We start from the raw sequence: 14,331 nt of genomic DNA on the forward strand, positions 1-14,331 counted from the left end.
AATGTAGGTTACCTCATATCACCCGGAAGTTGTTTTCATGCAAATTAACTCATTTGTTTCATGCTCTACTCATTCTGCATACAAGGAGCAAAACAAAACACTGGTCAAGCATCGAGAGTATTGGTGAGACTTATTGTTATGCGATGCATAGGCACGATTCACCCTGATCTTTGAGTAGGTAGAAGCTTTCCCGAACCACTTATACAGGGTCAGATATTGTTCATCACCCTAATGGTTAGGTGGAGGATAATCTGATCTTAGATCTGTGGTCCAGGACAATTTCTTCCTCAAGTCTCAGACATTCAGCACAGGACAAAGACAAACCACAGTTAAACAATCTCTTCAAAACCAGCAACCTAAAAAATAGTAAAAATAAAATCTGAATGTACACTTTTGGAATTATAGTTACACTGCAATAATATCTAACTATGTACACAAAGCACAATTTATGTTAATGACACAATGACAGTTTTTCATGGAATTACTCAAAAGAAAGCAATAACCAATGAATTGGCAACAAATAAATTGGCTACAAATAAATAATCAAATTGCAACCCCCTTTCCAAAGTCATAGTGAGAAAGACAGTTCTGCAATTCCTTTTATTGATGAGTCTAATTGTCTTGCCCCTTTGACTTGGCTGTTGAGGAACCCCTCATGGGGTGGGGACAAAACAGGAACAGAAGCTGGGGGGATTTAAGACAGGGGAAAGGAAGAAATAGGACTGGAACAGAAGGACTGGGGACAGAATGGGGTCAGACTAGCGAAAGACAGTCAGGCTTGTCCTGTCCAGGTGTGTGTAGCAGTGTGAATCAGATGACGTTGAGGTGGCTGTTGCTAAGCGACGAGGGGCAGAGGTTGAAGGGCTTGTCCTGTGTCAGACTGCGAAGCGACAGGAGCACAGCGTCAGGCATGTGGTCGGCCATCATCCTGGGACTGATGAGAACACTACGGAACGCCGTTTCACTGGACCACTGCACCCGGTAACGCACCTGGGAAAAACAGGACCTAGGAGGAGGGAAGGGAAAGAAAAAGTGGAGGACTTTGGTCAATGACAAAGGCAGACATGGATGTAATGTACTTAAAGGGGCAGTGTAGTCAACGTGATTTTCCTGTTGTTTTTCCTTCTTCGTATTTCCACACGGAGGACAAAATAAATTGTGAAAATGATAATAATGCCCTTTTTGTGTAAGAGCTGATTGAAAAAAATCGTGGAACTTTTGTGTCACAATGTGATCTGATTATAATAGACCATAACTATTCATCTGGGCAAGGGGGTAGGCTCGAAACCGTGCTATCAGCCAATCAGTGTTGTGTTTGTAAATACAGTTAAAGTCAGAAGTTTACCTACACCTTAGCCAAATACATTTAAACTCAGTTTTTCACAATTCCTGACATTTAATCCAAGTAAAAAATCCCTGTTTTAGGTCAGTTAGGATCACCATTTTACTTTAAGAATGTGTAATGTCAGATTAATAGTATAGAGAATGATTAATTTCAGCTTTTATTTCTTTCATCACATTCCCAGTGGGTCAGAAATTTACATACACTCAATTAGTATTTGGTAGCACTGCCTTTAAATTGTTTAACTTGGGTCAAACATTTCAGGTAGCCTTCCACAATAAGTTGGGTGAATTTTAGCCCATTCCTCCTGACAGAGACAGAGCTGGTGTAACTGAGTCGGGTTTGTAGGCCTCCTTGCTCGCACAGGCTTTTTCAGTTCTGCCAACAAATTTTCTATATGATTGAGGTCAGGGCTTTGTGATGGCCACTCCAATACCTTGACTTTGTTGTCCTTAAGCCAATTTGCCACAACTTTGGAAGTATGCTTGGGGTCATTGTCCATTTGGAAGACCCATTTGCGACCAAGCTTTAACTTCCTGACTGATGTCTTGAGATGTTGCTTCAATATATCCACATACTTTTCCCTCCTCATGATGCCATCTATTTTGTGAAGTGCAGCAAAGCACCCCCACCCCCGTGCCTCACGGTTGGGATGGTGTTCTTCGGCTAGCAAGCCTCCCCTTTTTCCTCCAAACATAACAATGGTCATTATGGCTAAACAGTCCTATTTTTGTTTCATCAGACCAGAGGAAATTTCTCCAAAAAGTATGATCTTTGTCCCCATGTGCAGTTGCAAACCGTAGTCTGGCTTTTTTATGGCGGTTTTGGAGCAGCGGCTTCTTCCTTGCTGAGCAGCCTTTCAGGTAATGTCAGTATAGGACTTGTTATACTGTGGATATAGATACTTTTGTACCTGTTTACTCCAGCATCTTCACAAGGTCCTTTGCTGTTGTTCTGGGATTGATTTGCACTTTTCGCACCAAAGTACGTTCATCTCTAGGAGACAGAACGTGTCTCTTTCCTGAGCGGTATGACGGCTGCGTGGTCCCATGGTGTTTATACTTGCGTACTATTGTTTGTACAGATGAACATGGTACCTTCAAGCATTTGGAAATTGCTCCCAAGGATGAACCAGACTTGTGGAGGTCTACAATTTTTTCCCCCTGTGGTCTTGGATGATTTATTTTGATTTTCCCATGATGTCAAGCAAAGAGGCACAGAGTTTGAAGGTAGGCCTTGAAATACATCCACAGGTACACCTCCAATTGACTCAAATGAAGTCAATTAGCCTATGAGAAGCTTCTAAAGCCATGACATAATTTTCTGGAATTTCCCAAGCTGTTTAAAGACACAGTCAACTTAGTGTATGTAAACTTCTGACCCACTGGAATTGTGATACAGTGAATTATAAGTGAAATAATCTGTCTGTAAACAATTGTTGGAAAAATGACTTGTGTCAAGCACTTAGTAGCTGTCCTAACCGACTTGCCAAAACTGTAGTTTGTTAACAAGAAATTTGTGGAGTGGGTGAAAAAAAGAGTTTTAATGACTCCAACCTAAGTGTATGTAACTTCCGACTTCAACTGTATGTAACAGATGTGAAATGGCTAGCTAGTTAGCAGTGGTGCGCGCTAATAGCATTTCAATCGGTTACGTCACTTGCTCTGAGACTTGAAGTAGGGTTTCCCCTTGCTCTGCAAGGGCCGCGGCTTTTGTGGAGCGATGGGTAACAACGCTTCGTGGGTGACTGTTGTTGATGTGTGCAGAGGGTCCCTGGTTCGCGCCCGGGTATGGGCGAGGGGACGGTCTAAAGTTATACTGTTACATGTATCTACAAATTCGTTTCCTAATGCCCACACGATCAACCTGTGCATTTCAAGAAACAAAGGAGGCTCAGGGAAATACATTTTTCAAAAGTTATTTYCAATAAATAAACAGTGATTTATTAAGACAAAGTGATGATTTCAAAATAACATTAAAGACTCCATGCAAGGAGAAGTTAACTTTTTTTTTTTACAACCAATATTGTGTAATTCTGAACTTAATCAGTAATGTTATATTCCATTTTGTATGACTTGAGTAGTTTCACCTATCCAGGTGTTCTATTCTCTGTGTAGGCTGCGTGGAGAATGGAGGGAGAGGTATCGCTCAAGTCGCAACAAAATGGAACATAACATTGCATAAAAAGTCGGAATGACACAATTTCATGTGTACAACATCTAAAAGACACGCATCACTATACTGAGAGTGTTTCCGTTTCTAAAAGGATGTATTTGGATGTTTTTGGAGCATTTGTTCATGTTTTGTTCGAGCCCCTATACTGCAGAACGAGGAAGTCTCGCCGGTTGGAGTAAGTTTCTCAAAAACAAGTGACATCGCAAAAAGTGTCTGAACACTTCTATAAAATCCTAAATACAGATCTGGTTGTAAAAAAAAGTAAACTTTGTGTGTGTGTGCCTCATACACACCTCCGTGACGGCCCGTCCTCTGTAATGTGCAGTATACGTCCCGGTAAGTAAAGTGGCAGGTGGGAGTCGTGTACAGGTGACTCCTCGGAAGCCAGGCCTTGATAGGATGATGAGCTGCGAATCAGCAGTGACTCCTCCCCCAAAAGCGGTTGGTTAAGCTCCGCCTTCCGTCTGTTGTCCATCTCAGTAGGGAAGTCATCAGGCTCTCCCCCAAACAACTCATACCAACAGCCCTGGAGCAGGATACGGTACTGAGAGGGAGTGGGAGAGAAAAGGAGAAGGAAGAACTCATCAGAAATCATCAAGGTCCCTCTCCAAAGTTAGGATTCTGCCCATATCATTTTACTCATAATAAACTTCATTTTGGATTTGAATGTTCTCACCTTGGGCTTATTGCAATTAGAAACCATTTTTAGTATTCTCCTCTTCAAGTCCTCCATGTTGGGATAACTCAACCTGAGAAATGGAGACAGAAAATGAAATCTGTGCAGCCTTTCAACAAAACACAGAACAAGCACTTGAACGCTAACTCAGAGAAAAAAATTGTTTGAGAGGGCGGTGGAGTTGCTGTCATTTTCTGTGTGCCTGTAACATGGGGACAGATCCTAAATATATCGTCTCCATCGTACACCATAGCCCTTTCACATTCAGACTCAGAAATCAGGAGTTTCCACTGGAGTCGACACACTGACAGTCGGTAGAGCATGGTCCTCTGCAGCTCAGTCGGTAGAGCATTTTTTAAAAACATTTTATTTAACCAGGTAGGCCAGTTGAGAACAAGTTCTCATTTACAACTGCCAGCTGACCAACATAAAACAAAGCAGTGCGACAAAAACAACAACACAGAGTTACACATGGGATAAACAAACGTACAGTCAATAACACAATTGAAAAATCTGTATACAGTGTTTGCAAATGAAGTAAGGAGGTAAGGCAATAAATAGGCCAATAGTAATTACAATTGAGCAATTTACACTGGAGTGATATAAGTGAAAATGAGGATGTGCAAGTAGAAACTGGTGTGCAAAAGAGCAGAAAAACTAAAACGGGGATGAGGTAGGTAGTTGGTTGGATGGGCTATTTACAGATGGGCCGGGTACAGCTGCGGCGATCGGTAAGCTGCTCTGACAGCTGACGCTTAAAGTTAGTGAGGGAGATAAGTCTCCAATTTCAGGGATTTTTGAAAATCGTTCCAGTCATTGGCAGCAGAGAACTGGAAGAAARGGCGGCCAAAGGAGGTGTTGGCTTTGGGGATGACCAGTGAAATATACCTGCTGGAGCGCGTGCTACGGGTGAGTGTTGCTATGGTGACCAGTGAGCTGAGAAGGTGGAGCTTTACCTAGCAAATACTTATAGATGACCTGGAGCCAGTGGGTTTGGCGACGAATATGTAGCGAGGACTAGCCAACGAGAGCATACAGGTCGCAGTGGTGGGTAGTATATGGGGCTTTGGTGGCAAAACAGATGACACTGTGAGTAGAGTGTTGGAGGCTAATTTCTAAATGACATCGCTGAAGTTAAGGATCGGTAGGATAATCAGTTTTACGACGGTAAGTTTGGCAGCATGAGTGAAGGAGGCTTTGTTGCGAAATAGGAAGCCAATTCTAGATTGGTCCTCTGTAGATCCGTCGGTAGAGCATGGTCCTCTGTAGATCCGTCGGTAGAGCATGGTCCTCTGTAGATCCGTCGGTAGAGCATGGTCCTCTGTAGATCCGTCGGTAGAGCATGGTCCTCTGTAGATCCGTCGGTAGAGCATGCACTGCTAGGGTTGTGGGTTCGATTTCCGGGGCCACCCATACGTAAAATGTATGTACGCATGACTAAGTCACTGGATAAAAAGCATCAGCTAAATGGCACATATTATTATTATTACAAGTGAACAAGTGTTTCCCAGTCCCTATTCTGGTCCACTGTGTGTACGAGTATACTTGTTTTTTTACCTTTATTTAACTAGGTCAGTTAAGAACAAATTCTTATTTTCAATGACAGCCTAGGAACAGTGGGTCAACTGCCTTGTTCAGGGGCAGAACGACAAATTTTTACCTTGTCAGCTCGGGGATTCGATCTTGCAACCTATCGGTTACTAGTCCAACGCTCTAACCACTAGGCTACCTGCCGCCCCTAATAATGTGTAATAGTGAGAAACTCATAACAGAAACTCATTAATAGAACACAGTTTGTTTCAGGGAAACAATTTGTCTGAGATAAACATGGGAGCACAGAGGGTCTCCATAACCAGAGGGATGTATTGAGGGGGGCTCCTCTCCTCCTCACCTTGGCACCAAGTCCTTCCCCAGCACCACAGACACTACAAATTCCTTGGAGTAATCAGCCAGGGCTTTACTGCAGAGAGAGCACAGACGGAAATCAATCTAATACTATGTACATTACACCAAGTTAAATCAATGCTTGATGTAATGCTAAGCATGCATTCTTTTGACGTGTGTTGAACTTGTTACCTCATGAGTCCCCCTGGTGGAGAGAAGGCGTAACACCGCAGGGTGGGAAAGGAGCTCCGTAATAGAATGGCCAGGAGAGAGGCTGTACCCCCTCCAAGACTGTGGCCTGTGATGACTAGCTTGTACTCCTGAAAAAACAAACACACACAGTTGGTGATTTTAAGGTTATATACACAACTAATGTACTTTCTCTGAAAGAGGAAAGGTAAGGGTTCTTACAGGTGCGATGGTGAAAGCCTGGTTGAGAATGCCGTCGTTGAGGAGTTTCTTACAGATGTAGCTGGCTGCCTGAGACATGCCCTGTGGAACATAAGAGGTTACAGCCAGCTCATGTCTACCAATACCTCCCTTCGCAGATGAGTTATGATATGATAGAAATTCTAAGAAATTAAAGCTTAATAGAAGTTAAGTTTGGTCCCGTGGCCTCGCTTGCAGCACCAGGGTTGTGGGCTCGATTCCCACGGGGGCCAGTACGAAAAAGTATGAAAAGGTACCCACTCACTACTGTAAGTCATTCTGGATGAGAGCGACTGCTAACTGACTAAAATGTAAATGTAATGTGATTATTCCGCCCACCTTGTGCGCATAGCATGTTCCTGACACTCCCTCTACTGGCAGGTTCTCACAGTCCGCAGACAAGTCAGTCAGCAAATCCTACACAGAAATGTACATTAACTAGTGAAAGATTGAAATGGATAGACAGGAGGTTTGGAGTGATGACAAGTCTCACCCGTAGTGACAGTGTTCCTCTGATAGCCACCAGTACTGCCTCTCTCTTATGGTCCAGAGCCACAAAGAACGGAATCTCATAGATCTGGAACAGACAGAGTTATATTTATCAGAACTAGAAAATTCAACACTGGCCAACGGGCAGCACACTAATGGGGGAATAGGATCTCACTTGAGATTTGCCCTGAGTTGGAGTACCTGGTTGTGAAAGCTAACGTAGATGAAGTCTCTGTACTGTAGGCCGGTGCTGTGGAGGACGGAGGAGAAATGGCAGCCCATATTGTCTCCTCCGACAATGTCATACTCAGCAGACTCGGTCTTACAGCTGAAACATACAGTATATGGCCATATATGTGTATACAGTACATACAGTGGCAAGAAAAAGTATGTGAACCCTTTAGAAATACCTGGATTTCTGCATAAATTGGTCATAAAATTTGATCTGATCATCTAAGTCACAACAATAGACAAACAGTCTGCTTAAACTAATAACACAAACAATTATACGTYTTCATGGCTTTATTGAACACACCGTGTAAACATTCACAGTGCAGGGTGAGAACAAGTATGTGAACCTTTGGATTTAATAACTGGTTGAGCCTCCTTTGGCAGCAATAACCTCAACCAAATGTTTTCTGTAGTTACAGATCAGACCTACACAACGGTCAGGAGGAATTTTGGACCATTTGTCTTTCCAAAACTATTTCAGTTCAGCAATATTCTTGGGATGTCTGGTGTGAACCGCTCCCGAGGTCATGCCACAGCATCTCAATTGGGTTGAGGTCAGGACTCTGACTGGGCCACTCCAGAAGCCGTATTTTCTTCTGTTGAAGCCATTCAGTTGTTTATTTACTTGTGCGTTTTGGGTCGTTGTCCTGTTGCATCACCCAACTTCTGTTGAGCTTCAATTGGCGGATAGACAGCCTTACATTCTCCTGAAAAATGTCTTGATAAACTTGGGAATTCATTTTTCTGGTCGATGATAGCAAGCTGTCTCGGAAAGCAGCCCCAAACCATGATGCTCCCTCCACCAAACTTTACAGTTGGGATGAGGTTTTGATGTTGGTGTGCTGTGCCTTTTTTTCTCCACACATAGTGTTGTGTGTTCCTTCCAAACAACTCAACTGTAGTTTCATCTGTCCACAGAATATTTTGCCAGTAGCGCTGTGGAACATCCAGGTACTCTTTTGCGAACTTCAGACGTGCAGCAGTGGCTTCTTCCATGGTGTCCTCCCATGAACACCATTTTTGATGAGTATTTTACGTATCGTATACTCGTCAATAGAGATGTTAGCATGTTCCAGAGATTTCTGTAAGTCTTTAGCTGACACTCTAGGATTCTTAACCTCATTGAGTATTCTGCGCTGTGCTCTTACAGTCATCTTTGCAGGATGGCCACTCCTAGGGAGAGTAGCAACAGTGTTGAACTTTCCCCATTTAGTTGAACTTGTTCTCAACTAGCCTACCTGGTTAAATAAAGGTGAAATAAAAAAATAAAAATGTATAGACAATTTGTCTTACCGTGCGACTGAATGAACATCAAGGCTTTTAAGAGATTACTTTTGTAACCCTTTCCAGCTTATGCAATGTCATTTAATCTTAGGTATTCTGAGATCTCTTTTGTTCGAGGCATGGTTCACATCAGGCAATGCTTCTTGTGAATAACAAACTCAAATTGTGTGAGTGTTTTTATAGAACAGGGCAGCTCTAACCAACATCTCCAATTCATCTTATTGATTGGACTCCAGGTTAGCGACTCCTGACTCCAATTAGCTTTTGGAGAAGTCATTAGCCTATGGGTTCAAATACATTTTCCAACTCAATGTGAATGTTTAATTATGTATTCAATATAGCACAGAAAAATACAATATTGGTGTGTTATTAGTTTAAAACACACTGTGTTTACTAGTGTGTACTGTGTAGTATAGAACAGATAGAAATGTAATGACCAATTAATGCAGAAATCCAGGTAATTCACAAGGGTTCACATACTTTTTCTTGCCACTGTATGTGTTTAATCAAATCAAATCAAATTTTATTATGCACAATACACATGGTTAGCAGATGTTAATGCGAGTGTAGCGAAATGCTTGTGCTTCTAGTTCGACAATGCAGTAATAACCAACAAGTAATCTAACCTAACAATTCCACAACTACTACCTTATACACACACACAAGTGTAAAGGGAATAAGAATATGTACTAAAGATATATGAATGAGTGGTGGTACAGACGGCATGGCAAGATGCAGTAGAGTGGTATAGAGTACGGTATAATCATATGAGATGAGTACTGTAGGGTATGTAAACATAGTGGCATAGTTTAAAGTGGCTAGTGGTACATGTATTACATAAAGATGGCAAAGCATGCGTAGATGATATAGAGTACAGTATATACATATGAGATGGGTAATGTAGGGTATGTAAACATTATATTAAGTGGCATTGTTTAAAGTGGCTAGTGGTACATTTTTACATTAATTTCCATCAATTCCCATTTTTAAAGTGGCTGGAGTTGAGTCAGTATGTTGGCAGCGCCGCTAAATGTTAGTGGTGGCTGTTTAACAGTCTGATGGCCTTGAGATAGAAGCTGTTTTCAGTCTCTCGGTCCCTGCTTTGATGCACCTGTACTGTCTCGCCTTCTGGATGATAGCGGGGGAACAGGCAGTGGCTTGGTGGTTGTTGTCCTTGATGATCTTTATGGCCTTCCTGTGACATCGGGTGGTGTAGGTGTCCTGGAGGGCAGGTAGTTTGCCCCGGTGGTGCGTTCTGCAGACCTCACTACCCTCTGGAGAGCCTTACGGTTGTGGGCGGAGCAGTTGCCGTACCAGGCGGTGATACAGCCCGACAGGATGCTCTCGATTGTGCATTCTGTAGAAGTTTGTGAGTGCTTTTGGTGACAAGCCGAATTTCTTCAGCCTCCTGAGGTTGAAGAGGCGCTGCTGCGCCTTCTTCACAACGCTGTCTGTGTGGGTGGACCAATTCAGTTTGTCCGTGATGTGTACACCGAGGAACTTAAACATTTCCACCTTCTCCACTACTGACCCGTCGATGTGGATAGGTGGGGTGCTTCCCTCTGCTGTTTCCTGAAGTCCACAATCATCTTCTTTGTTTTGTTGACGTTGAGTGTGAGGTTATTTTCCTGACACCACACTCCGAGGGCCCTCACCTCCTCCCTGTAGCCGTCTCGTCGTTGTTGGTAATCAAGCCTACCACTGTAGTGTCATCGCAAACTTGATGATTGAGTTGGAGGCGTGCATGGCCAGCCGTCGTGGGTGAACAGGGAGTACAGGAGAGGGCTCAGAACGCACCCTTGTGGGGCCCCAGTGTTGAGGATCAGCGGGGTGGAGATGTTGTTACCTACCCTCACCACCTGGGGGCGGCCCGTCAGGAAGTCCAGGACCAGTTGCACAGGGCGGGGTCGAGACCCAGGGTCTCGAGCTTGAGTTTGGAGGGTACTATGGTAATCGATGGCTACCTAATCGATGAACAGCATTCTCACATGGGTATTCCTCTTGTCCAGATGGGTTAGGGCGTGTGCAGTGTGGTTGCGATTGCGTCGTCTGTGGACCTATTTGGTCGGTAAGCAAAATTGGAGTGGGTCTAGGGTGTCCGGTAGGGTGGAGGTGATATAGTCCTTGACTAGTCTCTCAAAGCACTTCATGATGACGGAAGTGAGTGCTACGGGGCGGTAGTCGTTTAGCTCAGTTACCTTAGCTTTCTTGGGAACAGGAACAATGGTGGCCCTCTTGAAGCATGTGGGAACAGCAGACTGGGATAAGGATTGATTGAATATGTCCGTAACACACACCAGCGTGCTGTCTGCGCATGCTCTGAGGACGCGGCTGGGAATGCCGTCTGGGCCTGGCCTTGCGAGGGTTAACACGTTTAAATGTTTTACTCACCTCGGCTGCAGTGAAGGAGAGCCCGCAGGTTTTGGTAGGGGGCCGTGTCAGTGGCACTGTATTGTCCTCAAAGCGGGCAAAAAAGTTGTTTAGCCTGTCTGGGAGCAAGACATCCTGGTCCGCGACGGGGCTGGTTTTCTTTTTAATCCGTGATTGACTGTAGACCCTGCCACAATACCTCGTGTCTGAGCTGTTGAATTGCGACTCGATTTTGTCTCTGTACTGGGACTTAGCCTGTTTGATTGCCTTGCGGAGAGAATAGCTACACTGTTTGTATTCGGTCATGCTTCCGGTCACCTTGCCCTGGTTAAAAGCAGTGGTTCGCGCTTTCAGTTTCACGCGAATGCTGCCGTCAATCCACGGTTTCTGGTTTGGGAATGTTTTAATCGTTGCTGTGGGTACGACATCGTCAATGCACTTCCTAATGAACTCGCTCACCGAATCAGCATATTCGTCAATATTGTTGTTGGACGCAATGCGGAACATATTCCAATCCGCGTGATCGAACATGTACAGTACATGTGTGTGCTTGTGTTTTTGTTCATGTAGTTGCTTAATACACTGATGTCTACTGTTCTTGATATTGCTGTTAACAAATATGTAGAACAAATTACTTTCACACCACGGCTCAAAAATCGATAAGGATGAGCACATTAAATTAGAGGTGCCACAGTCTTACCAGTCCCTGCTGAGTTTGCAGGCTCCGGTGAGAGGGTTGGAGTAGACATACATGGGCCAGCCATATGCAGCTACAGCAAATTGCATACAGTGGGCTGCCTTCTCCAGCTCTGCCTCAAGATCTTCTGCCTACCGGAAAACACACACACCAAGGCAACTGATTGATTGATTGACATACTCACTGATTAATTAACTGACTCCAGTACTTACGATAGGTGATGAGGGGCTGTGAGATAGGGCCTCGTCTGGATCTCTACACTGCTCCATCTTATCCTGCTCCTGGTGTAGCAGAGCCAGACCTGCTGCAATGTCACTGGGAACCAGGTCTGTATCCTACAATTACACAAAGTTAATAAATGAACAAGATGTGCATGCACGTACACACACCCTGTTCCCTTTACTCACCGAAAAGAACCCACTGACAAGCTGAGCTATGCTGGAGAAGGCAGCTCTGTGGCTCTCATCCCGAGGCAGGCAGCAGCAGAGGAGCCTCAGCCTGCTCTCCCACACCCTGACAGCCACGGAGCGGGCAGTGGACAGGAGCTGGGAGCCCTGACTGCTCTCCAGGTCCCTTACTCCCAGCAGCTCCTGGGACTGAGGCCCAGGATGGGTGCTGCCTAGCGGGTCGAACACAAACAGCACCCCCACCCCTGTGGACAGCAGCAGAATCCAACTGCCAGGGAGGGAGACGGGAGAATTTCACATCATGTAAACTGACAATGTGTATTCATGGGGCATGTAGGCCTATATGTGTTGCCTTAACCACACGTAAACATACCACAGTATACGTTCAGGGGGAAAAAATGAGTTCTTCCAACCCACCTGGCGACCACTGCAGCGATGACGGCCCCCACCTCAGCAGGCTGACAGCCCTGGCTGTCATCAGACACCCAGATGGCCCCCAGGATGGCCCAAATTAGCTCAGGGACGTACAGCATCGCCCGCACGTACACCAGCACTGGGATGGAGCGCCGCGGGCCTGGGTTAGTGATCGTCCCTAGGGAAACAACGCAATCCGAGATGAGTTCCATGTTGACAATATATGTTATGATAAACAGACCTGTTTATTTTTAATATATTATTATGAGTGGTAAACAAAACAAAAATTGACATATCACTATCTCTGTGGATAATTCATGTAAATTCCTCATCATATCATAACAGTAAAAGTGTGCCGGATTCACCTTGAGCGCTGACGTAGACGATGGCACATAGAGACAGGATGATGAAAGCCAACAGGATGAGTAGAACCACCAGGTAGCTGTGTAGAACTCTCCCACCAGAACAGTCAAACTTCCCCTCATGGAGAGTGTACAGTGCCAGTGTCCCTATCCACCTGTAGGGCAGGACAGAAGTACATATTAATTTTATTAGATCATTAAAACATCAATGCAATACCAGCAGAGGTCACTGCAGCAACCTTTGGAAGGGTGTGGTTGTGGGTTGGGCACAGCAACGAGGATAACATTGTTTTTCTTGCTTTCATAATTTTCTAATAAAATAAATACAAACTAAGAGAAAATAGGCCTTCAGCTGCTGCCTTGCTAGTTGCTAGTGTGGGATCGAGGTAGCTATGACTGACAGCAGTCTTTAATACTGCACGTGGTATATGACAACACTTATGAATCATCCCTCCGTTTAAATATCGTACCGTTAATGTCGAGCTCACTTTTGATAGGACAAGTTTAATTGTGTGGCAACAACACTTACCATAGAACCCTGACGAACAGCTCAAATGAGCCGGGAAAGACCAGATCGTCGCTCGCAATTCCCCATCGCCGGCCAAACGCTACCATTCCAGGCATCTTGACAGAGATTAATCTCCCTATCTAGCAAGTAAAAGTGAACAGCTAGCTAACTGGCCAGTGTCAGAAATTCTGAATTGTTATCTTTGGGTGAAGAAACACTACTTTTTTAAGATTGCCATTTCGCAACACCCTCGATCGACCAATTGTTGTTGATGTAAAGCCATGGGGACGTCGTTAATGTGTTGACATTGGACTGCTCTCGAATTTAGGCTAACGCACTTCGTTAGCTAGAACGTCACCGGCTGCGATTGTAAGAGTTCGTTTATAGCTAAACTACCGCACACTTATTCATAATCTAATTGTAAAGTCACGGATTTGTAAAAAAAACACACAAAAAAACAGCTAGATTATTTTTGCTTCGTTGAATTCAATTTGCTAGCTAATTTATCAAACAGTGCGCTAATGATACTGCGATTGCGCACCAGCTTGACCTGTCATTTAATTCCTGGTAAATTCCTGGAAGCCATCGTCAACGTAGGTTTATACATTTCTGAGGGAAAGTACAACAAAAAAAACCTCCGCAAAATAATGATTAATATAGTTATTAGGCTGACAGTACAGTATAGGAGCAGACAACAAAGCTACTCATAGGCTGCTCGAAACGTTTTTCTTCTTGTGATTGTGTCCGACTGTTAAAAGACCCCAATCAAACGATGTGAATATCAGTTCCACTTCGGTTGTCTATCATTTGCATATTTCCATGATGTTCATGGGATTTAATTTATGTGCTCAATGAGCTAATTCTGTGTTATGGTGTTTTCATAAGAAAAATTATTTTAAATACTCCAAATACTTTTAAATTGTTTTGTGTTCTTAGCACAAGACAATGTAAAAATACTTGCATACTAAATTATTTTTATAGACCAGAATGTATGTGCAATGTAGCCCAGGTTGAAAGAGAGTGACTAAAGGAGCATGCTTACACATACACAAATCTAGAGGCA

General features: G+C 43.9%; 1 protein-coding gene across 1 annotated transcript; it reads right to left on the minus strand.

Annotated features, from left to right (window-relative positions):
- Positions 1–154: 154 nt before the first annotated feature.
- On the minus strand, positions 155–14,011 carry LOC111978247 (diacylglycerol lipase-beta). The gene is made up of 15 exons (XM_024008198.2): positions 13,290–14,011; positions 12,764–12,915; positions 12,402–12,576; positions 11,985–12,252; positions 11,790–11,912; positions 11,581–11,708; positions 7,197–7,323; positions 7,000–7,083; positions 6,846–6,923; positions 6,489–6,569; positions 6,270–6,397; positions 6,085–6,153; positions 4,194–4,266; positions 3,811–4,061; positions 155–1,006 (listed from the first exon to the last, which is right to left on the minus strand). Exons 1-15 carry the CDS (start codon positions 13,382–13,384, stop codon positions 811–813), a joined length of 2,028 nt encoding a protein of 675 aa, XP_023863966.1. The 5' UTR covers positions 13,385–14,011; the 3' UTR covers positions 155–810.
- Positions 14,012–14,331: the final 320 nt, after the last annotated feature.

The sequence above is a fragment of the Salvelinus sp. IW2-2015 genome, linkage group LG18, assembly GCF_002910315.2.
Source record: "Salvelinus sp. IW2-2015 linkage group LG18, ASM291031v2, whole genome shotgun sequence".
In the NCBI taxonomy this organism is placed as follows: domain Eukaryota; kingdom Metazoa; phylum Chordata; class Actinopteri; order Salmoniformes; family Salmonidae; genus Salvelinus; species Salvelinus sp. IW2-2015.

Excerpts from the sequence above, each read along its gene's own strand:
- LOC111978247 (XM_024008198.2), bottom strand. The coding sequence starts at position 13,384 with ATGCCTGGAATGGTAGCGTTTGGCCGGCGATGGGGAATTGCGAGCGAC. Across the intron at positions 6,398-6,488 it reads AGGCTTTCACCATCGCACCT|GAGTACAAGCTAGTCATCAC; the intron begins GTAAGAACCCTT and ends TTGTTTTTTCAG. Across the intron at positions 1,007-3,810 it reads GAGGACGGGCCGTCACGGAG|GTCCTGTTTTTCCCAGGTGC; the intron begins GTGTGTATGAGG and ends CCCTCCTCCTAG.